The 25,882-nt window shown below is 38.0% G+C and overlaps 1 protein-coding gene across 9 annotated transcripts in view; it reads left to right on the top strand.

The window, feature by feature from the left end:
- LOC118272101 (pericentrin) overlaps window positions 1–25,882 on the top strand; it is a 62,900-nt gene that overhangs the window by 24,509 nt on the left and 12,509 nt on the right. For 6 of the 9 annotated variants that reach the window (XM_035588438.2, XM_035588435.2, XM_035588439.2 and 3 more), the window contains 16 exons: window positions 809–946; window positions 4,273–4,408; window positions 4,793–4,925; window positions 5,305–5,414; window positions 5,762–5,880; window positions 6,367–6,523; window positions 7,122–7,169; window positions 8,085–8,252; window positions 8,882–8,932; window positions 9,689–10,048; window positions 10,335–10,466; window positions 10,770–10,931; window positions 18,896–19,060; window positions 21,869–21,986; window positions 23,229–23,408; window positions 24,000–25,687. In XM_035588438.2, coding sequence (XP_035444331.2) covers window positions 809–946; window positions 4,273–4,408; window positions 4,793–4,925; window positions 5,305–5,414; window positions 5,762–5,880; window positions 6,367–6,523; window positions 7,122–7,169; window positions 8,085–8,252; window positions 8,882–8,932; window positions 9,689–10,048; window positions 10,335–10,466; window positions 10,770–10,931; window positions 18,896–19,060; window positions 21,869–21,986; window positions 23,229–23,408; window positions 24,000–25,687 — 3,865 coding nt within the window. The remainder of the gene's footprint in view (window positions 1–808; window positions 947–4,272; window positions 4,409–4,792; window positions 4,926–5,304; window positions 5,415–5,761; window positions 5,881–6,366; window positions 6,524–7,121; window positions 7,170–8,084; window positions 8,253–8,881; window positions 8,933–9,688; window positions 10,049–10,334; window positions 10,467–10,769; window positions 10,932–18,895; window positions 19,061–21,868; window positions 21,987–23,228; window positions 23,409–23,999; window positions 25,688–25,882) is intronic. The other 3 variants (XM_050693631.1, XM_035588437.2, XM_035588436.2) reach the window with 2 other exon arrangements.

Here is a 25,882-nt window from a genome sequence, read left to right as displayed (position 1 = left end):
TCTAACAATAGAATTGTCCGTATTTTGAATATTATTAAAAACTAGTTTCTGCCAGCGGCTTTGCCCGCGTTGTTATGGGATAAAAAATAGCCTATGTGTTATCCCAGACCATAATCTTACCGCTGTTCCAAATTTCATCTCGATCCCTTCAACCATTTTGACGTGAAGGAGTAACAAACAAACATACAAACTTTTGCGTTTATAATATTAGTAGGATTGCAATTTTGTTCGTAGTTTCACTTACGGATACAAATGTACATTTTGTACTTCTCAAATCCTAGAAATATGTGTACATTTCAAGAGAACAACAAGTAAGATAGGCCTGTGAACAGGATTTGATTCTGGGTTAAAGTGTAACATGTGTTGTTCCGGGTTGCGTCACGTGCGCCCGCGCATCAAAACGTTGCAGCCGGTACAAACAAACAGTCGCACACATAACATTAATTTATTACCACAATGTTTGGGATAAACACCTTTTAAGTGTTATTTTGGACATTTCTTACGAATATGGGATACTTTGAAGTTGAAATAGGAATTGATTTCGTATTGGTGAGAGAAAGTGATTTATAGGTGGGATTACGTGTAATCGATTACAGTAGTGCTTCCAATAACTATTAAATAGTTTATGGGAAAGCTTATTTATGGGGGATTAGGTACCAGTGTATTTTAATCACGTAGCTTTGTTTTGTTGGTGATTGAAGAGCTGTAACATTTTCCTTTGTGATGGTAATTTATATAACATTAACCTGAATCATTGTAATCTATTCTGATGTTTCACTTATTAATGTATCTTTGTTACATTTTGCAGGGATGACTTAAAACGCGTGGCAGTGAGCCTGCACCGCGTGGTTGGTCAGCTCGTGGCGTACTGCGCCAGCGCAGAGGACGAACTCAACCGCACTGTACTGGCGCAGCTACTCGCGCGGTTGATGCCAGGGGAGAACGAGTGAGTATACTTCTTTATTTACTTGAAGTACTAGAAAGAAAGTAATTCTATTGATTGACAATTCTAGCGAAAGCTTAAACAATGAACAATGGTTTTTCGGCTTAGTCACGTAACTATTTGACGAAGAATTTGACTAGTAACAGCGCGACTGTCGCCGCGTCGTGTGTCGCGAAATGCTGCTCATGAATATGAGCCTCTAGTCTCATGTCTTGAAAGTAGTGAATAAGCCGAAAAACATAATAATTAATTTAAAGTTATAATAGAATCACTGGAGAATATATTATGGAGTGTTACGATTAAACACAGGACACATAACTAATGAAATGTAGGTGTTACCTAATAAATGTGCCTCAACGTAACTTTCCAGGGATTGAGTTAACACCTAGTTTGGTAATTATTCAAAATCATATCCCGTATTAAATCAGTTACATAGACGAAATAACAATAAAAAAATCTCCTTATACTAACGGACTCTCCCTGTAGCTCTAATCCATAAACACCACCGAAATATCAAGCGCCAAAAATAACTTTAAACCGCACTACAAAGTCATATGCATCTATAGCTTATACGACTGATTCTCGTAAACCGTCGGCGGATCTATTTAGGAATAAACAAGATTAGCAAGTAACAAGTCGCGTCGCACCGAGGTGCACCACTGACACAACAAAACTGCGCTTTGTTTGTCTTACACCGCTTTGATCTATCACCGTACTATGTGATGTGATGTATTTAGTTCAGGCGCGGGTTACTACGAATATTAGTCATGAACCTTAAAAGGAATAACATTTATTGTAATCGATTAATTTGTAAATGCTTTGAGTTGTCTTAATCGGATTGTAACTTTAGAATCGATTTTGATTGCATTTCTGCTGAGATTGATTGGTAACTATTTATGTTTAGGTAGAAATGAATGCTTAATAATGAAGTATGTCGTTGTAGTAAATATTTCGTGTTGACTGTGCGATAAGGAACAGTTTCAATGTCGCAGCGATGTCGTCCGACGTCACCCAATGTCTCTGGGGACACATGTCGTTCGACAATAATGTTCCTAATGGAGACGAAACTTTATGCTTTTCCATGGAATAATTTATTGGTAAGTTTGTATGTAATTCGTACGAATCTTTATTTATCATTGTCGAATCGACCAGGGTCACTTGGATGTGTAATTGACGTCAGTACCTATTTCGTCTCAGCAAGTTTAATCTTAGTTATGATCGAATGTTGAATTTTATGTACGCTGCTGTACTCTCGAGTTTTACGTGAATTTCTATTTTCAACTATTAGCGGAGGTTTTGGAAATCCCGTTACTCCATACCTATTACAGAAAACAGAAACAAACATTTGGTATGTACTAAACTAAAAAACCTAAATTACAGTCTGGCTAGTCTTAGACTAGATCCAATTGCGACTAAAAAGAAATTGCGTAAATCTGTCGGCTGTGAGTGTTTGGCGGAAGTGACAATTTAACGGTAACGCCACCGCCTGCCCAAATATATGAGTGCGCACGCGACGCTCTCCCACGGCATACGAATAGGGCTGTTACACTCTACAAGTTATATGTAGGTAGGGTATTTAGACTAGCATGTATCATCAAATCACTGGAGGTGTGTAGGGCATGTAATGTCTAATTAGTAATTACATAATTATAATTATTGAATTATTATTATTGAAGCCGGTTACGACACCTCCAAAAACATTTAATTATTTTTTCAATATTTTCCTTAAGGTTTGTAACCACATAACCTTTTCCTGCTTAAATGAATAGGTTACTAATGATTCAACATCGGCACAGCCCTACAAAAATCACAACAAAATAAATTACAATTAAAGGTGTTAAGATATTGACAAAATTATTACCTCGAGGAGGTAATGTCTCGCTGGCGGTGTGCCAAATTATCTGCACTCTAATATTGATGCAGAGTGTGTCCGATTTGCGGGTGGGATCCCGTCTAAATGGGTGACGCACTCCTTCGTGTTCCACTAAAGGTATTAGCGGTCGCTGCTAAACTTCAATACCTAGGTGTCTCTGGTTTTCCGTGGATATGGTAATGGATGACTAATGGATTATTGAAACATGAAATATCATGTATTAATTTATTCTGTTACCTGTACATGTAATAATGTTATGACAGCATTTATATTAATTATGTTCCTCTGAATTGAAATAATCAGTATTGTGAATTACATAAGAGTATTCTCTAACAAATGTTATTCAATCCGACTTGTTGCTACTAACAGCAACAAGTGAAATTAGTACTAATATTACTGGATACTGGCTTCCAGCCAAATATCCCTTTATGCGTGTAATTCGACAGCGACAAGATTTGTAGGACACAAGTGGTAACATAGCATTAGGGGCTTAACAAACACATACTTTATGTGAGTGTATTATGTCGGTAGCGGTGGCGTCTAGTCGTAATGTAACCATTAAATATTGTACGCAGCCAAATAATGTTTCCGCGTGTAATAAATAGAATCGCAACGTTTATAGCACGCGCTAGTTTCTTCCAGTTCTACAATTAGCATGTTTTAATGATGTAATTAGTCTTACTAAATACTTTAAATTAGGTTATATAGTAAAGTCTTTCAAATTTTTTCTGACTTTATTTTTGTGAGAATGTTTTTAATATTTCAATGAAAAGGGTATTTTTTTCTGTGGCTTACTTTGTGTAAAATGTACAAGGATCATGCTGCTAATGTGTACCTGGCGATGCGCCAGCGCAGTTGCCCTTTCCCCGTTAGTGGTGCAGTGACACGTGGGTGGCGAGTAGAGGTGACGGGACTACACGGCCGAGATATGGCGGCGCATGTACTCCCGCGCTTAGAAAACGATTAAACTAATATTTAAGTGTATTCCTAGTGTTCCTGGAAACGAAGGCGTCAAGAAACTTAAACTCCTTTTGAGATTAGCTCGACGTGAACAAAGACCAAAGTAATACCTACATAGATATAATTATGTAGTGTTTCTTCATATTGACTTCACATACTGCATGGTAGGCGCGGTTGGCTGGGCAACTGACTGCCGTGCAACGTGTAGTGGGTTTGATTTCCGCACGGAGCAACTCTTTGTGTGATCCACAAATTGTTGTACGGGTCTGGGTGGCACAAGTCAGCCGAACCACGACACAGGAGAAAACCCTAGTGTGGGGCAACGTTTAAAAAAAAGATTTATGAAATGTTACAAATTAAACTGAAATCTTTGTCTAGAATCCCTTGGATGAAGTGGTTAAATATTTTTTACAACATCTGAATCTTTGACATCTACTTTATACAGCGTAGTTATTTAATATCTTTGAATAATAACCATTGATCTCTGTAATTCCAGCACGTTCATAGAGGAGGACTCTCGGCCGACGACTCCGAACCTGTCGACGGAACTGAACCAGAGCCTGGTGTCTCGGAGCGGGAAGCACGTGCACTTCGCGCCTGATCTCAACGCTATACTCACGGATTTAGATGAGGTTTGTATTACATTACAACTTTACTTTAGAAGTGATGTGAGTTTTTTATAGGAAGCAAACGAGTTACAACTTTAAAAGTGAAGAGAGTTTTATAGGAAGCAGACGGGTAAATGGATCTCCTGAGGTCTTAGTACGAGTTTGTTCTATCTTTAACGAGATCGAAACGCGTTCGGCGCTTTGATTGGTTGGTTCATTCGTGCCGGCCAATCACACAGGCGAAGCAAACTCGTACTAACAGATATTAAGTAATCAAACCCACAAGTAGCCCAAATGTGGTTTTAACTACCTACTACAATCTTTTGCCTTTAATTATGGTTGCATCTGTCGCAAAAAATACGTAATAAAATAAAATGAAATAACGTACATTTTCTTTGCATGTTACAGGAGGGTATAGTGAATTTCCTGCAACAGCAGCGTGACCTCAGTGCGGATATTAAGAAGGAGCTGGAGAGCTCTCTGCGGAGGTTGCGACATGAAGCACATTCTCTGCTCGACCTCTCTGCTAAACTTGCTCCAAGTAAGTAAATATAATTGTGAACTTCTATCATTTATGTACTTGTACTATTATTTTTGATTTCTGTAATGTATTTATTTTGATCAACAAAGAAACTTACATTAACACATTACGGCACGTAATGCCTATACAATATACACCCACTTTTCACCTTTTTTATTATAAGTCCCATGTAATAGGGGGTGAACCTATTTTTGAGCCTACTTTATCCGTCCCGGAATCGAACCCAATTGAGGACTCGGGTTCGACTCTCGGTATTTGCACTTGCGACCACTTGACCAACAATCCAAACATTAAAATAACTACATGTAAAAGTTCGTGAAATATATAAATGTAAGATTTGACAAGATGGAAATTGTAAATATTTGTTGTATTTGTGCAGGAATCCGTCGAGACACTGGGAACATGCTGGAGTCGAGCATACAGATCACGGAGCTAGTTCAAGAACTCGACAGCAAACAGAACTGTGACAACTGTGAGCTGCATCGAAAGGTACGTAACTTCAATATAAATTTACTACATAGCTTCTCCCACCCGTGGAATGAACAGTATCATATCACCCAAGTCAGCTCATACTCTGGCTGTATATCAAATTTCGTCAAAACCCGTTCAGTGGTTTCAGCATGATTAAAAGATAAACGTTCAGAAAAACTTTAACATTTATAAGATTAGTTGTTTAACTTACTCATTTAATTGTTTGTCGAGGTAACTCGTCTGGTTACAAGCCACGTCGGGCCTTTAAATAATAAGGAACTTTGTACATTTAAAATTCTATGAAAAATAAATCTGTTTATATAACTGTAGTAAAGATACACTGAATGTTTATTTTGTACTTGTAGAACATGGAGGAAGCGATGGCAGAGTGTCTACAACGCGAGAACTTGCTCCGCTCCGACCTGGAGGCTGCCATGATCAAGATCGCGCAGCTCATGACCAGCGGGGATGTCATCGCTGAAGGGTGAGTTGATCAAATATTTTACGTATTTTATTCCTTGTGGGTAGCGAAGTAAAGTGTATATTACTGAATTCAACTATTTAAGGAACAGAGAGTAAAGTATCCTAAGAAAAAGAGGGTCCTCCGACCTGGCGGGCTTTCTACTCAACTGTTGTTCGTTGGGATTTTCTATACATGTTAATTCGCATGTAAACTTCATATTACGTGCGATGTAGGATTTATGACGTCAAACGTTCAAAACGTCGGCCCATTTAACATAAAAAAATAAAACGTCGTCCGTTGATTTGCTCGTCGATAGTCTATGAGCGACTTCTGTTATCTGTCACTTATTATGTGTCGCTACAACTATGTTACTTAACCCGTTGTCTGTCGGAACGCAGATCTACACGAGACACAATGTGTTTTCTATTGTGTCTTATATACCGACAGACAAGGGGTTAAGGCTTAGTATCGATTTTGCAGTGACTAAAGCATTAGATTCCCCCACAGGTACGGTACAGGTCCCCAGCCCGGGTCGGCCCCGTGCCGCGGGCGTCCGGCGCCGGTGTCCAGCCACTCGCTGGACGGCAGCAGCTCCCCGCGCCTGCAGCGCCTGGCGCACGACCTCGACTCGCTGCAGCGGGAGCGGGACGATCTCATGCAACAGGTACACACATACACACATTTTTATCGTATAGCAGAGCAAATTACACTTTACTAAGAGCTAGAGCTCACCTAGGCTGGGAGGAAGCCATTTGATGACTATCTCCCAACAAAAAAATCGTCAAAAGAGCAGACGATAAGAAATCGGCGCCGCCAAACAGTCGCAAGTGCGATGCAAACCTTAATAGAAAGAGAACGCTCTTTTTTGACAATTTGAAGGTCTTATAGGTTTGGAAATAGCGCTAGCGACAATTAATTCTATAGTTTCGTTGTATGGAGAAAATGACCAGAAAACTACAAAACAAACCTTCTACCTTATGCTATGAAAACTACTTCTTAGAACTATCTTCTTCCTAATATACTGTCTTTAAGACAACTGTTATCTATTACTAAATGGTTAAACCAATAAAAAATATAAAATAATACTAACAACACTTTATTATTGGATTTTTTAATTAACACATTGGCAATCTAAAGAATCAATACACTATATTTTGCACCTGATATCTGACACTAATATATATCCACTATAAAAATATGTACATATGTATATTGTTACAATTACAATAATATATAATTATTTTGCACCGACGCACGCGCAGGTCAAAAGGATGACAGATTCACCCGTACATAAGATTTGTTGCGAAAAGGTAAACGCACGATATGAACGCTTCTGTATATTATTTGTTTTTTATTTATTTATTCATTATTTATCATTGTATTATTAAGACATAATAATAATTCAATCTTTCATGTAATTTGTTATAAGTTATGATAGTTATTGTTGAAATCCTGTCTGTCATTTTTCTGTATGTCAGAAGTACGAGTTTGCGTTCGGGGCGCCGTAATTGGCCGACGCGAATGAACCAACCAATCAGAGCGTCGAACGAGCTCTCGTTTCGATTACTACAATTCGATTACAGAAGCAGAGTAATGTATCCGCTTAAACAAATATCGTTGAGAAATATTTTCTAGTAATATCAAAATTTATTTTTGTAATTTCGCATGGCTTAGCTTTCATATTTTTAAATGGTGAAACATTGTGAGTGATATTTTAAATTCGTATCCGTCTTACTCGTAGTTAAAAAGCTTTGCATGTCTTTTCGTATACAATTTGAGAATGTGTAAGTGTAAACTGAATGGATGTTCGAAGTGGAGGGATAGTGGAATAAGGAAGACTGGAGTAAGTTGTTTTACGGGTTGGTTGTTACAGAGGTTTTTTCTTACAATCGATATTTATCTAAGAATCGTAAAGCTGTTCCTTTTGACGCCATTTCTTTATCACCTATTAATTTATCACGTAGTATTTGGGTCATTTTGTATGATAAATTGATCTCTGTAATCATCAACTCACAAGGATGTTATCAAACTAGCGATTTGCAAGCAGCTCCGGCGTGTTCGTTGTGCGCCCGTAACGTATTCGTTGCGCGCCCATTTTGCTTTGAATAAGCTCGCGATCTGCTAGTATGATAAGGCCTTAAAACAACTAACCACGGTCTCCTGTAACCTTATAAAATAAGGTATGATGTTAATGGAGTCTATAGTATAAACATCCCCCCGTGTAGCTGGAGGCGGCCAACCGTCAGCTGCGGTCGACGCGGCAGTTCGTGGAGGAGCAGGCGGCCGAGCGGGAGGCCGAGCGGGACGACTGGGCCAGACGGGAGGCCGACCTCAGGGACGAGGCCAACAGGCTCGCCGCCAGGCTGCAGAACAACGCACGGATACTCAATGAGGTTGGATTCACTCAGCTGTTTGTTTACTAACATTGTCTTGCAATGAAATACACAGTGGATGTCGTGGTAAAGTTAAGACTGCACAGCCTAAGCTTATAGCCAGTCTTTTCTTGTATTTGTGGTTGGAATTTGCTTGTGTTGTTCTGTCGTGTAGAAAACTGTGTTTCATTTTATATTGTTGCTAAACAATTTTGTTTACCGTTTTTTTGCCTATTGTTGCACATTTTTTACTTTATAATTTGCACAGATGCTCCTAAACACGGGAATGGAATCTTCACCTAATACTTTCTAATTCTTCATAACTAATAATACTCTTTTCTTCACTAATGGTTTACGTTTGCACACTAATCTTACTGACTTACCCATACGATACAACATATACCTGAATTTCCATTTGGGAAAATGAACTACTCAAGAATTTGGTAGCAGATGACAGATGATACTGTCATAAAAGAGGGAGAAAACGCCTCTTATTTTGCTATGACATGGTTTATTACTGCCAGTAAATCAAAATCAACCATATCAAGTTATAAATAGCGTACATTATTCTGTGAGTATAGTTAAGAAGTAAAAGAGAAGTATAGAGTCGTATGGGTAGGTGGGTAGTAACGGTCCGGTGGTGTGTCCAGATGCACGGCCTGCGCCTCGCCTATTGCAACTGTCGCGAGCACGACGCGCACGTAAGTACTCACCCACTTGTACACTTGTACACTGCACTGCGTGACAGATTTTGTAACCACGTTTAGTTTTGTTTACAAAACAAATATAAAGGTTGGCAGATAACTTGGCATGATTTTGTTATAATTTTTTTCAAGAAAATTACTTTATTAACTAAAAATACACGGACGCGGACGTTCAATAGTCAGCGCAACGTCGCCGCGTCTGCGCATGATGCTTGTGAGGATCAATCCCTGTGCGATTGGAGGACTTTCTTATTATTTAAAAAATATTGCCAAGTTACGTGCCGAAGACTATATAATAAGTATTCCAGACTAATCTTTGGACTACTTTTAGTCCTAAGAGTTTCCCAGTTTACCATCTACCTTAAAAGTATAAAATCTTAAATCATATCGATGTAATTATTGCCTTTAATATAATTTGGCTTTTTAGTTATTTGAATCTGGCACGTATTGTATTATAATTATGTTGTATAGCAGTAGTTTGGACAGGTTTATGTGTTGTAGTGTAAGTAGTAATAACTAGATGTATAACGCACTTAACAGCATGCTGAACACTTTAGTTTACTTTTCTACTTTCCTTTTAAATCTAACAATCTCTCGAACTTTCCTATCTAACAACAATAATAAGTCTTGTAATATTTTCAAAAGTAACTGTAACAAATAGATCTCTCCTTATTCTAGCCTCATAAATTCATTCCAAAACAGTATAGAAATTACGAACAAGCAATCTTCTCACTTTCTCCCTTAACAAACCAGGTGGAACAACTAGAAGCTCAAACACGGGAGATGAACCAAATTATATCAGAACTGGAAACACGGAAGACATCAACAGACAACGAACTAAAAGTCTCCGAAGAAAAAGTCTCCTTACTTCGAGACATCATCGCTAACTTAGAACACCAACTAGAACAAAAAACTACACACGAAAATGAAATATTAGAACAATTAGAAGAAATGAAGAACACTATAGAAGAAAGAGACAGCAAGATGAGGACGTTGCTTGGTGAACTAGAGTCGCTAAAGAGTGAAAGAGTCGAACATAGTGATGTTGTTTGCGTCAAGTGTGGCCAGGATGAAGTGAAGGCGACGGAATTGATGGAGAGAGTCAAGGAACAGGTTGGTATCGATAGTTTTTGTATAGTTCTGTATGTATGTATGTTTTATATAACATCTGTAAATATTCTTGCTTTGTATATATTTCTAATCTTTTGCACAGCACAAAATATTCTATTAAACCTTTATGACTGTGAAGTTTTGGTAATTCAAAATTACAAAAGTAGCTGTATTATAACTTGTAAATAATAATAATATGTACATGCCTTCAGATAATAAGATAATATTAAATTGCTACACAATTTATTTGTCCCTTTCAATAAAATATAATGATAATGTGCTTGTACAGTGCCAATACTTGGAGGAGATGGTCCACCGGCGCACGCGCAAGATGGAGCGCATCCACGAGGTCTGCTCCACTAGCTGCAGTGAACCCAGCGAGGATGTCTCACTCAGGGACCAAAGACATAGGGATTTAGAGGTAAATATTGTTTTCTGTTGTTAAGTCTAAATTCGTCTGAAAACTGTAAATTACTTTTAGAAGCATACTGATCTATTTAACTTTTGATGATATTTTATTTGATTCTTGATTTTATGAAGTAGGTATAAGAAGCAGATTTCTTGTCCATTCTGTTTTCAATTCAAGTTGTTGTAGTTTCTCAATTCACTATTGAGCTGTAATTACACGATATATCTTTTTTATCTACATCGCATCTGTCTTGTTCCACAAGCAAGTAAGTAGACAGTGTTTGACATGACTTATGACCAAATACGGTGTCCCCAGGTGAAGTCCCCGGACCCGGAGGCGTCCCCCCGCGCGCCGTCTGTATCCGAGCTGGCGGGCGTGTGGGAGTGCATGCAGGCGCACGCGCGCGCCGAGGACGCCGTGCTCAAGCGGGTCGCCGACCTCGAGATGCAGCGCGCGCAGCTCAAGGACATCGCACAGGTTGGTGACATTCTTCATCATCGTCATATTACCAGTCACATGATGTCCACTGCGGAACTTAGGCCTCTCCCAGTGACTTTCAGATTTGCCTGCTGGAAGCATTTTGCATCCAACGGCTTCTTGCATTACTTTTTACATCTCGCAAATAGGTTTACTTAAAATCTACCTTTTATATAGAAAATAAAATTATACCCTTAACTGTTATCAGTCAGAGATAGCGATCCCAGAACACTCTGCAAAGCGTGATTATTATCGATAACAACCCTCCCCCTCCCCCCTTAACGAGGGTGAAAATATTTGTTGAACAATTAACGTCGTTAGGGTGAAACGTAATATGTAAAAGCGTTAAAATATCATTATTTTTAACTTGCATGTAAAAACAAATATGAAAAAACTAACCCTTTTACTTATGTATTTATGAGTTTAATATTTAGACGTATTCGTAAGCGTACAAGCAAATAAAACGGCTTGTTTAGTTACATACATTAACTTTCTGAATTTGAGTGTGCACTTTACATTTCATTTTTCTAAAGTGTATTTTTGCAAGTGCTGTAAAATTTATATTCGTGGATATAATAAAATGTAAAAAAGTTTTCTTAAAGAAATGAGTCAGGAATACATACATAGCGATTTTAATTCATGACACACTTGAGTATGTGGATATAAGTACAGATATAATATACCACTTAACTTGTCAATATAACAGCTCATACATGTAGTTCATGCGTCGTAAAATGTTAATAACATCTAATATGTGCACATTCCAAGGGAAATTAGGCAGTTTATGCGACTGAATGCTTTCTTAGAACATTACATTCCGCAGTACTAGCAATATTTCGCTATTATTACATAGATTCCATTGAAGTTTGGGGACAACTGTTGTACGTTTCATGTCATAACTATTGATAGTCGAGATTAAAATATTTTTATTCCAAAAATAATAATAAATGTAGTATTTATTTTATAAGTAAAAGTTAGAGTTATCTTGGTACGCGCAACTACTGAGCTAAAGGGTTGGGTTTCAGGGACGGGCAATATATGGGTAATAGGTATTTTAGTTTCAAAATTCGCTGATGTCCAGCGTACGTTTTTGTTTGGCGTTCAAAAGTGCTTTTTTCGTCTAATTGAAATAAATGATTTTGTCTTTGACTTTGTACAACTGCATTCTGCCTATATCTGGGTTTCGATCAAATTGTTAGAAGCATCACAATTCATATTAGCAATGTCATAGTGAACATGAAGTGTAGTTGTATTATTTCCTGGATATCGCGAGTGGTAGTCGCAGGGACCTTGGTAGCTCTCCATTGATGCCTGGCCGCTGGCCAACGATTTATTTTGATAACGCCACGCTCTTTCACAATGACTGGCGAACGCGGCAACGCTGCCTGGTGAAATGTCACCGTCGCGGTTCAAAGTCGCATTTACATTATGAGATTATTTATTTCCGATGTTCTTTTGAAATTAAATACATATTTGTAATGTTCAATTGTTAATAGTTGTGGATTATTTTTCATTAATCATGCCTTTATGCATCATAACAGTTGAAAATCTGATAGAGAAAGTTTGATTATAGAGACTTGTTGAGTTAGCGTCTGTACAGTGGAGGACAGATCCGCCTGATCATTTTATATTGCTTGAACCCAGCAAAAACATTAGGCGATAACGTCGCAGCTTGTGACACAACACGTGTAATCCCTTAGACAGCAATGCTTTTAATGTTGTTCGGCTATCTGTACTGGCACTGTCACCGCCCAACATCCCGCTTCATTCGTTAATTCAAGGTCTTATCAAGTGCAAGCAAACTTTAACTTAGTGGTGGTCAGGCGTATGTGACCACCATTGTACGTATTCCTTCGTTACGAATACCTATACGACTTTTCTGAATTCTCTCACAATTATTTAACACTAACAATATTCATGTTAACTGTCGATATTATTAACATCTTCATTGCAGTGCATTAGACGAAGACAGACTGACTGACTGTGTCATTGTTCACAGAAGAACTACTAACTCGTAACATCTATTAACATGGTTAACGCATTTCCAAGTAATACCTTGGCACCAGCAGGTCTGATTAAACCGTCATATGTCTAATAGAACTGGGATTCTTAGAAAGAAATAGAGATGTCATTAGTTAATCTTACTGAGCTTAAATATGGTCTAATATTCGTTTAGATACTTTAAAAAAATATTTTTATAAATGTACAAAGTATTTGGTAGTCCTCGGTTTTAGATAATTTAGCTCTTTTAAAATGAATAGAGCTATACGCAAGGGTACAAATCACCGCAAGTCGTGTAACGAGTCGACAAGAAAAACTATCTGTCTCAATTCTCAGAACTAATAATGTACTCGCCAAATTATCTAAACACTAAAATTGCCACAAAATGTTGGAAAAACTAGCGTCTCAATCTTATGACATCATCCTAGGAATATAATGCACGTTATCAAAACAATCACTGTCTATTTTTAAGTAAACTTTCGGTCCACGACACGCCGCGCACCCGACACAAATACACAATGAATAAGCCGGGAATTGTGGCCAATGGATGAATGATGATCACCAGATAATCTTTAAAAATAACATCCAAGTTCAATGATAAGTGCTCTCTTTTAGTAGTTTGTTTGATTTACATTCAACTGGCCGACATGTGAAGTGAGGAACTTGCATGTTTCTAGCCGGATGTTTTATGTACAATAGTTTGGGGATTACATTGAATTCTGATGTTCTGCAGATCCTAGAATTTGTGTTTTTGCAGTAATCTAACTTGTTTAGTATTTTTGACTATACAGTAGCTATGAACAATATTTCTGAAAACCTAGCACTAAACAGAAGATAGTTCGTTTTCCACAACAAGCTTTATGTATTATCCTTGTCTAAGTACTGACAGAAATAGGCCGAGACACAGGAATTTGCATATTTTCCCTATGTCTAAAGAACAATAATCCTACACATGTACTGTTTACTCGAGCGTCCGTTTGTTTTGACTGAGGCTTAGATTTGCGACCGTCGACCGATACATCAAAGTTTGCTCGCACCGGCTTCACGCCGTATTGCAACAGTTAGCCCAGTTCCTGGCACCGAGGCACTGCGATTTAATGGATTAAACACGTATTTTCACTATTACACTGAGTGTTAATGGCTCGGCCCCGTTTGGACGGAAATGCATTGTGGATATTCTGGAAATTATGCTCTCTTTGAGGTAGTAATGGTTTTAGAAAAAAAGTAGTTTGTTTGTTAGTATTTTCTCTTGGTACGTAGGCGTTCAGTCTATTTCTTTCCCCATGTATTGACCTTACCCAACCCACGGTATTCCCGGACCTGCCTACTCGTCCATTAGTCACCGTAGTACAGTCACGGACACAGGCGCGTGTTATTCGCAGCAATTTACCCGACCCTATTATGCGGGATGAACTCTCTCCGCTCTCTCAATTTGTATTATGAGGTTTTATTGACTATTATCTCAGGGCTGCCAATATATTACACATATAACAGTTTGTCATCACAAATCACTAATTAATTTTTACATAATTTGCCAAAGGGGCAAAGTACACTTTCGCTTCCTCAATTTGTCAAAGAAAAATGATTAAAAAAGTTCTGGCAACACGCCACACATTTAAACCACTTAACGCCTCGTTTTTCATAAGTGCAAGCAGGCGGTTGTAACCCAACGCTAAATCAACTTAGTTGGCAAAAATAACCTTGTTGGAATCTCAACCTTCTATTTTGTACATTAGTGATAAAACAGGCTGATGTTGTTAAACAATGGTTGCTCGTAACCGTTGTAACCCATTTACTGGGTTGCGATTAACCCTCTGTTACACAAGCAGGAAGATAAACAGTGGACAGGAATAGCTGGCAACCCTACGTGTCGTACGCGCACGCACACGACGGACGCGCTCGTGTGAGTTAAATATAGGCACTGGAGGGAACCTACGAGGAAAATACGTGGATGCGGTATTATCGAATAGGAGATTATTATGGTTTGTTTTTAACCTACAATTGTGTTTAAAGTAATGTATGCTGAATCAAAATAGTATTTGTAAAATTTAAATAATTATCGTGGAGCGTTCTTTTTTTGTAAACTACATCGTTCATTACAGAATCTTTGTGGTACTTACTGATTAAAGTAATCAAGCATCTCAAATTGTCCGCTATTTAATATATTGTCTAATATTTAATCAAAGCTCACTATAAATCTTTACGAATGAGATGAACATAGCGTCGCGTCCAAAATATCGGCGATCCGCGTGTCGTTCCGCCCGCGCACCGTAGCGTCTGAGTTCAGTCTCTCCCGATGCTTCAGAGCGTGTTCTGCTGCCGTAAGGTCTCTCCTTCACCCCCGATCAGCCACCAACGCACGCCATCCATTGCACTTGCCCATCAACCATGTGATGTGTAACGATGTACTCAGCCAGCAATGTAACGTGATAGCAGTGTAGTGTCGCGACATAGCGTCAATGTAGTGATTCGTGTGTGATGTTTGTTTGGAGTTACTTTAGCAAATACGTTAGGATGGGGTTGCCGGATCTTACGGTGAGTGACCAACTTATACACTATTTTGAATCGGAAATATTTCTTCAATGTATATTTTAATTCAGTGATAAATCGTTCAATGCGTTGATAGAATTATTATGTACCGACGACAAGATTTATTTGCAGTATCTGAATATCATCGGATCCATTTGAAAACAACTTTTAGCACTTTGATCATGATCGACTTTTAAAGATTGTTTAGGTTTTTTTGAGGATAGGTACTTTTTACCTTTTAATGAAATGAATAAATACATTCTTTTTGACATGAGCCTTGAAATTACCAACCACTCATATTCTTCAGAGTCGAGTTTGAGTAGTAATACTACCTGAACCTACTATTATTTACTAGTACACGCAAACATTACTTCATTGTTATTTAACACAATCAACAGAGCGACTCCAACATCTTGTAAATACAATCATTGTTCAGTCGCTGCCAACTGCGCATCACGGTCTTTATACGACGCACTCGCAGTGACATCGGGAAAGCTTGTGGAAATCTATAACGGAAATATCATAATGTTATGAGTATGTTAGTAATTCTGTCCCAGTGGCCAGTCGCTTGTATGAAATGATATACAAAGATACTAGTTTCTTTTCAATGTTCTTATGAATGATGTTTGCTAATGATTCGTTGATGTTTCGCTTTGTAGATGGTCATTAATAAACATGAAGGTGAGACTTTATACAGTGAGGACTATGTATCATTTTGGCCTTCATTATAAGTCTCAATAGTTATGGAGTATTAGCAAATTCTGTATTATCTTTATAATTGGCTTTATAAAAGACAAATCCTATTGCAAGAAGTATTTTGTTGCTACAGAAAGTATTTAGAATAATAACAACCTAAAATCCTACATCTTTGATGATTTTCTGATTGATTTTCGACTTTATAACTGAAGGAATAAAACTGAAATCAGTCAAGTCACAAGTGGATTGACGACACGTACTTGTAGTACTTTACAATATGCTAAATTGTTCAATCTGCCTGTCTGCGGTGCGATCGTTCGTCAATTTTATTATTGCATCAATTGACTTTGGCAACGGGATTGTCATGTATATGTTGTTATACGATCATTGGCTACCACGTTTTGTTGGTGTTTTATCAGTGTTATACTTACTTAACACTGGTTTAAGTAAAAAAGTAATTAGTTATTTTTTAATAGATAGAAGATAGAGATTAAAGACGTCAATCATAATCTACACAAAATGGTAAAGCTCTTCAACGTCAAAGTGAATATTATAATATTAAAAATGTCTGTCTGTCAGTCAGTCTTCAGTGAAAATGGCTTCACTTAGCTCGTTTCAAAGTGTAGATTCCTATGGAGAAGAAAGCAAAAAACTCCATAGGTTACTCTTTTTTAATCAGATTCGCAATACAATTATTGGTTACATCGTTTGGATTGCTTCAAACATGTGAGAACAATGTAACACCAATATTTAGTCAAAGAGATAGAAAAAGAAAATAACTTTGAGTTATATCATCAATTCATCATCATAGCAATCACAAGATGTCCACTGCTAAGCAATGACTTCCATACGGCTATATAGTTGTACACAAATTCATATTTATCCTTATCTATAGAACAATATACATACTAAAATCTATACTCGCTACGACACAGCAATAAACTCAAGCTAAGATTTGTTTCGCAAACATCAATTTGGCGCCACTGAAGCTTATCTACTCAAGAGCAAATATTTCAGAGAACACAGCTAAAATTAAATCAACACGAGAAGTAACAAAACAAATATCGTTGAGTTGCAAACAAAAAACATTCACTCGTTAAAACTCACACATATTTAAAAAGAAAAGTGTTCGACTTGAAGTTTTATAAACGCAAGCATTTCAGCGTGCTTCAGCTGTTTCATTTAAAAATGGAATAAAGCACTTTAGCTTTCATTTAAAAATGTAATAATAGGTCGTTGAACTTAGCGGTGGGTTTACTCTTAATAACAAAAGAGTAATGAAAGCTTTGTAGCACCGCTTGTGTTGTTTGAAATAAAGTATCTCTTAGTAATTTAGTCAGTTTAGTTTATACGTGTACATCTTCCGGCGTTTCATCTACTGATAATTGAAACGTGTAGTTTACGGATACCTCTATAAAGATTTCCTATTTGGTTTACGATGTTTACCTAAAATTAGTCTATCAACGTACTTATTAATTGTTTTTACAAGGTAGTGACTTCGTTAAATTAGGATAGGAATCAATTACGAATGACAATGACTATAAAAGAAACGCAACGCACTTTTAAATCCTCTGGTGCTACGTGTGTCAATGGACGGCCCTGATTTCTTACCATCAAGTGGTCCGTAAAATATGCAATGCTAAGATAAAGTTATGATATCCATCGTAAATATGAAATCATCGCGGATTTAAACGTTTCTTATACAACACAATTGGGGTCACCCATTGATTAAGCCGACCTAATGATCTTTGCAGACCTATTTCGTGTGCTAGAACTGTGTCGGGTATAAATAGAGCTCGGTGACTAATGTACGCTGAACTTTGTTGCGATCGTGAGTGACGTTTATTTTGTCGCTACGTTACACTACCAGGTGCAGCCGTGGAACTTCACTAGTCACTTCCTACTACAAAATGTCAGTGCAACATGACGCGTTAAGTCGTTAACTAATGCTTGACAAATTAAGTCGTTACTCTAACGGTGGATTCTGTATTTTGTAGCTAGACTTGTCTATTTGTGGAGATAGAATACTATGTTGTATAACAAGTTTATCCGCGGTTTGAGTTTATGCCTACGTTCATACGTACAGAGACGAGACAGGTGACTTCTTTGTATAACATGTAATTCAGAATTAAATGTTTGGTAACTCGACTATTTTCAAGCCACACCAGGTACAGTATTGCGCTTGAAACTAATCAAGTTGCGTCGTCAAACTGTTTAGTACTGTAAGCCGTGTAAACATTCCGGGCGTCGGGGATCGCGTGGCGATCTCCGGCCACCGTAAGTGCGGGTCTGCGGACAGCGATTAGGGGTTGCTCGCCGCCCGACCAGATCGCGTTTCGCGCGCGCCTCAACGAGCCATCAGACCACCGCAGATGGGGCCCAGTAGGGCTGATGCCTGATCTAGAGCTGGGGACTACCTAACGGGTTTACCGGGGCTCTGGTTCGAAAAGCAGGAGTAGGAACGGGGTGGTTTTTAGTCAGTAAGAGTCTGACACTCCCTCTCGCCTCGCCCAAGGCGAGAGAAGTCATTGGATGATTTTCCCCCTCAAAAAAAAGTCGTGTAAACATAATTACGTAACAAACATAACAAATGCGATACCCATAGCCATTATTAATGTGTATATCTATTACCTACTTGTACTAGGTGCAATACATAAGCATTCATATTAATATCACATTAAGTATTATTTATTACTCACAACTAACATCAGTACTAACAGATACTATTTGTTTGCCAGGAGGTGCGCGCAGAACGCGATGTGCTGCAGGCGCGCATGTCGGAGCAGGCGCTGAAGATCTCGTCTCTGTCGGCGCGGCTGCAGCAGCAGCGCAATGACGCGGAGGCGCTCTCCCACCAGGCCACCAGCCAACTCTCCGTGCAGCTGCATGATGCACTCGCTGAGGTAACCTACGTACCAATAACCTTTATAATTAACTAGCTACTTCCGCGCGGTTTCACCCGCTCTGCTCGGTTCCTATTAATCGTAGCGTGATGTTTTATAGCCTATAACCTTCCTCGATAAATGCGCTATCCAATACAAAAATAATTATTTAAATCGGACCAGTAGTTCCTGAGATTAGTGCGTTCAAACAAACAAACAAACAATCAAACAAACAAACTCTTCAGCTTTATAATATTAGTATAGATTGATAATTAGCCGAAGAACATTGCATCCATTAGCTCCCTGCGATTCTGACGATGTCTTTACTCTACCTAGCGGGAGGACTTGCCTGCCATTTCATGGAATCCAGCTTTCCACTCAAGCATTTTTCTTGGCCTATCCGACGTTTGTCTTTCAGACAATATGTGACCTGTCTATTGGTTCATGTATCGTATGTCTTCTAAGAAAGGACATGGCTAAACCAAAGTATGGACGTCGTAACCCGTACAAATAAATATAGTATAAATATGGTACCTAGCAATAAATAAAGCCGCATAATTAAAAATTGATATTTTGTAATTAAGAAGGTCCAGAAACTTGGCATATCTGTGCAATCCTGAAAATAAAGTAGCGTTCCTACGTCAAACAACGTTACAAAAAACTTCAAACTACAACTTGCTCTGAACTTTTACCAAGGCGTTTGATGTACCTGAACCGAAAGTTATTTATATATTATTTCTCCATTTTGAGTAACTGTGAAAATGACATCTTATAAATATCTATTGGACCCAAATACGGCAAAGCCCATAATAATTAAGGAGATCCCTCTATTGAGCTACTGCTGTTGAGCAGAATAAAACTGAAAAATAAAGATTTTTTTCTACGTATTTTTCCAGGATAAAAAGTAACCTATTTTATGTCCAGGATAATAAGTTAATTATACCAAGTTTCATCGAAATCAAACCGTTAGTTTTCACGTGATGCCTGAACATATATAGACAGACAGACAAAAAAATAATAATCACATATTTGGGTTTGGTATCGACCCAGTAGCACCCTGCTATTTATTTTTTCTATATTTTCAATGAACAGAATTGACCCTTCTACAGATTTATTATAGCCCGCGACTTCGTTCGTGTGGAATAGTGACTTCCGGCAAATTTTTGGTTTTAACCACATAGTTCCCGATTTCGCGGGATCTCTTCAAAAATGAGATGTGGAAAATATTCTAGGGAACTCCTCAAAAATCAACATAATGAGCTCTGCGTTTGAATTTAATAGATGTATACTCACTTCGGGCATTGAAAAAATAGTTTAAAAACGCACTTAAACTAAAGAAATATTATAATCTTTCCGAACTTAAGATGAAAACTAACTTAAAACTAAAGAATTAAAGAAAGCTACGAATTACGAATTTATAACAATTAAAAAAGAAATTATATTACAACCTATCCTCAATGCTATAATACCAAGCCAAACCAAGCTTAAACTAAATAATTTAAAAGAAACGACTTAAATCTAATTAATTTATAAATTATAGACTTACAATTTTATTAAACAAACTAACTACAGTAACTACTAATAATCGATATCAAACTAAACCTACGTTAAATAATTTAACCAGGAAAACCCAACAAATAAACTTTTTAATAGACAAATACAACGAAACCAATTTAGAATATACGAAACAGCAGGACCACTGCAGACAAATAATCATACGACTTATAGTACACTATTTCCACAACAGTACCGAAGCGCTCGGCCGATACCCAACAAATACTAATAATAAAAACGATAGAAAACAAATAAAAACTATCCTATGTCCTTTCTAAGGTTCTAAACTATATCTGTACCAAATTTCAACCAAATCCGTCAAATAGTTGCGGAGATTAATGGTATAAGCATAGAATGTTCGACGTGATTCTTTAATTTGACATAACTTTTTTATTTATGAACCGATTGACATGAAACAAACACTAAATGTAAATTTAAGCATCCCACAATATATTCGTGAAAACCGCATCCAACTCGGATCAGCCGTTTCTGAGATTAGCGCGCACAGACGAACAGACAAACAGACAAACAGACAAACAGACAAACAGACAAACAGACAAAAAAAAAGTTAATTACATTTTTGGGTTCGACATCGACATAACAATAACCCCTGCTATTTTTTTTATTTTTATTTTCAATGTACAGACAGCACTTTTCTACGATTTTATTATATGTATAGATGAGGTAGATAGGTAAACAATTCTGCTTATACTAGATAATGAACACAAAGTAACCAAGGACAGACACAAAATATATAGTAAGATAGTGCAATCTTATACAAAATATACATTTTGTGTCGATCAAAACATTTACAATTATTTGGTTTCAGAAAAAAGTCTAGATAAAATAAAAAGTCAGATATTACCGTTATTAAAAATTGATGTTCGTTTAATTATTTCGATTTGATTTTCGGGGAAACTAATGTCCTAATAATAGCTTGCAGTACCTACTTCCGTGTTGTCATGTCAAACCACAACAGAAAAAAATCAAATATGAAACTTATTTTTTGTTAATTTTTGTTCACCAAGTTATAAGAATTAGTTAAACACAAAATAATTCATAAGTGAATATTTAAAAGATACGGGTTAGCGTGAAATTCGTATTCTTGTTATTATGCCTGGGTCAGTCATTTAGCCATCTCCTTTGATCATTCTTCTTGCTTTTTTAATCATAACAGAACATCAGGAAACGTGGTCGTTAACTCTCCAACTTTCCGAAAATTGTGTCATCAAACATCGCCTGTATAATGCAAAATGTTTCTCTATTACTAAACAGGTGCAAAGGTTGAAGGAAGAGTTGGAGTCAAAGGATAAACAGCTGTCGCGAGTCAAGCAGAGCTTGGAGGAGAGGGAGAAGCTTCATGATGAACATCACTCCTTGTACGGAAACTCATGTAAGTTGTACTGTTCATACATTGGTAACGTTTTAATCGAGACAGTATTATTTTAGATAAATTAGTTGTTACGTTAATATCCAAACGTTAAGTCCCGTCTTTGTGTTACCGGGGTTCCGACTCAAAGCAGGAGTAGGAACGGGGTGGGTTTTAGTCAGTAAGAGTCTGACACTGCCTTTCGCCTCACTTAGCCGGAAAACTCATTGGATGATATTCATACTCAAAAAAATAATAGGTTTCTGACTACCCGATCATACCCGTCTTTGTATCGTCATCAGAAACCTACGCTTTTAACATACTCTTTTTACATAATCTTTTTGTTAGTTTCTATCATGTTCATTCTTTTGATTTATAAGTTCTTTCTGGGTAATTTTTGCGTGAAAGAACTACCACATGTCATTGACAACCCGCGATAGATACCACATTCATGCATCTGGTCTTACAAGACTATTGCTATTTTTTTCTCGTTCAAAAATAAAATTGTTCTCATATCAGCTGATACAGCTACAAGCGGATCTAAATTTTATTGCTAGTTTTTCCCAATGAGAAAAATAAAGTGAGTCATTGATGACTGTAACACTTTTATTGGTGATTCAACTCGTATGCGCATGATACTTGATGATACCATGTTTTCAATTCAGTGCTGGAACAGAAAATACGTGATGTTGCGACATACGTGAAGGGAATATGGCTCCATTAAAACTGAAACTGTTTAATTACTTGTTTGTAATGAATTTCCGTAATCAGGTCACGGTCTAGAGGTAAACCTGTTTCGTTGCAATAATGTTGCTGTTAAAATATAAACGTGTATGTGAACCCGTGAAATCGATACGCAATGTTTGAATCGCTAAATGGAGCCAAAATAAACGTTTGAGCTTACCCTAGAATAAATAATCATTTTACCGGTGTACGTTAACAACAGTCGTGTAATTGACAGATTCAAAAATACTATGACATGGATAGTACTGATTAGTATTGAAGATATCTGAGTCGTTGCCTGAGTGACTGCCTCCCTGGCCGAGTTTTACTGCTGGACAAGGGTTCTTGGGTTCGATTCCCGAGTCAGACAAAGGGCTGGACTTTTTCCGGAGTTTTGAAAATTACTCAGTAGTAAGTAGTCTGGAATTGTGCCCAGTATGGGAATAGGCAGTCACTTTTAATCTACTTATTCGATGATTGATCGATATTATGTTAAATTATAATGCAGATTTGTTTTCAATAGACCTATTTCCTTTCCACCAGGTAATCCCAAAGACAAAGTGATAATATTAGAACGTGAACTGTCCACGGCTCAGTCGCGGATAGCTCAGCTAGAGAGCCTCGCACGCAGCTTGGAGAAGGACAAGGAACAACTCCACACAGCCATCAGGGACCACCAGAGGGCGCTGGCAGAGAAAGAAGACCAACTGCAAGAGTTACTCGGTAAGTTGTTTTGAACTTTAGTGCGAAATACATAAGGTTTAAAGTGTAGGAGTAAAATCCCGTAACTTTTACGTACTCCTTGTCTTTCATACGCATACTGAATGTGTAAAGGTACACATTAATGTTCGTATCCAATGCTTAAATTGAAAACAGTGCTTCCACTAACTTTATAGCCGCTTAGGTTCGTACAGACGGGCGGGACGTGACGGAATACTCATAAAGATTAGTTATATTGGGGACATGGAGCAAATCCATTAGCAAAGCAGGAACAATATTGGTCTATTTTTGTTCACATGTAAATTGAAACATCATCATTCGTCGAACATCGTCATTTTTATATATACCACTGTTTATTTAATCAGTTTGGCGAAACTTGAGAATAAGATAATATAAACATGTTTTCAGTTCACAAAACGGTTCCATTTCGCGCCAGTGATTCATGTTTTTCAGTTTGTTTTAGGACTTACATCAGTCTAGACTAATTATACGTAGATTTGGATTTATTCCAACTTCCTCGCAATTATTTAGGTTGACGGTGAAAGATCCGTCTAGCTAACTGTGCAGTTTAATATGATTCATTACTCTCCACAGCGCTAAAATTGGACGAAGAAAACCAAAAGGAGGAGAATGGCGACGTATTGGAAGGGAAAGCTTCCGCGCGGACTTTGAGCGACATCGTGTCTATATCGGAGTTCGACGAACAAGATCTCCAGATGCGGCGCGCAGAGCTCAAGGGACACAACACCAGCATCACGGGCGCACACATCGCCGACACCACCAAGGAACGAACTCTCAACAGAACATTACCTCCTGAACTAGAGAAAGCAAACATGAGCTCCCTCAACTTGGAGTACATCGACCACTTCGACCTGCCTGGCTTCACTCCACGAGCTGATTCCCTCCCAGCACATCTAACGTCCACACAGAACAAGGACCTACTCAAACAATACAAGAGAAATGTCAACGAAACCACAATGTTTGGCATTGAAATGAAACATGCTCAAATCATACAAGACAATTGCTCAATGTACCCCAACAGAGACGCCAACGACAGTAAAGACTTGAGCGTCGAACCGAAGAAAATTAACTTCTCCCTGGAAACTACCGACAATAAAACACATAACGACTTCACCTCATTGGGGGAGTTAGGAATAACGTTGGACGTTAAACAAGAAAACTTCCCAGACATACTGACCCAATTGAAACATGAGATTAAAAAATCCAGGACAGAGTTAGATAATTGTAAGTCGGAACTGAAAAACGCCGAAGAACAGCTCTGTGAGTTCCCCGCTTTGAAGGAAGAAGTGGAAGAACTGAAAGGTCTCCTAGAAAACACCATGGCCACCATGGAGCACGACAAGAAGTTCTATGAAAACCAATTAGACAATTTCTCGTCAAACAAAAAGTTACTCGAACAGAGACTTGGAGAACTCACGCAAGAAGTCAACGATAAGTCTAAAGACTTGCATTTACTTAAGGAAGATATTCTAAGGCGAGAAAATATGATCCTAGAACTTGCCAAGGAAAAACGTACCTTGACTAACAAAATGACTGAACTAGAAGTAAAGATCGATGAACTTCAGAGCAAGAACAACGCTTTAGAGAAATATGAAAATGATAAAGTAAATGAACTGCAGAAGCTGCAGCAACTTGTTTCGGAGAAGAACCAACAGATCGACAGTTTGAACCAACACCTGGACAGGTTGGATGATCTGCAACGGTGCCTTAATGACAAAACGGAAGAGTTGGACAACCTCAAAGAGGCGTTTGAAGAGAAATCCAACGAAGTGTTCAACTTACAAGACACAGTAGACGCATTACACAGAGACATATCAAAACTAAATGAGGACAATGATAAACTGAACACTCACAACAAAGACTTAAAGTTGAAATTGACAAAACTGGAGAAAGAACAAGAGAATGCGTCCATGAAACTACAGAGCAACGAGAGTGAGCTGGCCAGGGTGAACTCATTGAACAGCGAGTTGACAGCGAAGATAGATGAACTGAAACTGTTGACGGACAAGTTGAAGGACAAGGAGACGGAGATAGAGATACTGCACGAAGACATTAATGCGTTCCATGAGGAGATTGCTTCGTTAAAGGAACAGCTGAAGATGGTGTCGAGGAGTCCTTCGCCGAGGAACAAGAGTGGAGACGAGAGGAAGTCCCTGGACCGACAGGCCAGCAGTGACAAGAAGCAACTGGCCAAGATACGGAAACAAATCTCTCTCCTACAACACGAGCTGGACTTCAACAAGAAGGAACTGAACGATAAGGTGAGGATTGAATCATTTTACCTCGCGTTCAGTAGGCGGTAGGAAAGTAGGGTAATGTGATTCATGGTTGTATTAGTGTCACTTGCTTTTTGGCAATAAATAAATTAGGGCTAGTTGTGGTCGGTTACAGATGTAGGATATTACTCAGAAGTTACCTAAAATTAACCTTTATTAGACTCATCCTTATTACAAAAA

This window comes from Spodoptera frugiperda, chromosome 5 (genome assembly GCF_023101765.2).
Source record: "Spodoptera frugiperda isolate SF20-4 chromosome 5, AGI-APGP_CSIRO_Sfru_2.0, whole genome shotgun sequence".
Taxonomy (NCBI): Eukaryota; Metazoa; Arthropoda; class Insecta; order Lepidoptera; family Noctuidae; genus Spodoptera; species Spodoptera frugiperda.
The sequence above is the reverse complement of the archived record's forward strand: the minus strand, read 5'-3'. Positions and strand labels throughout refer to the sequence as shown.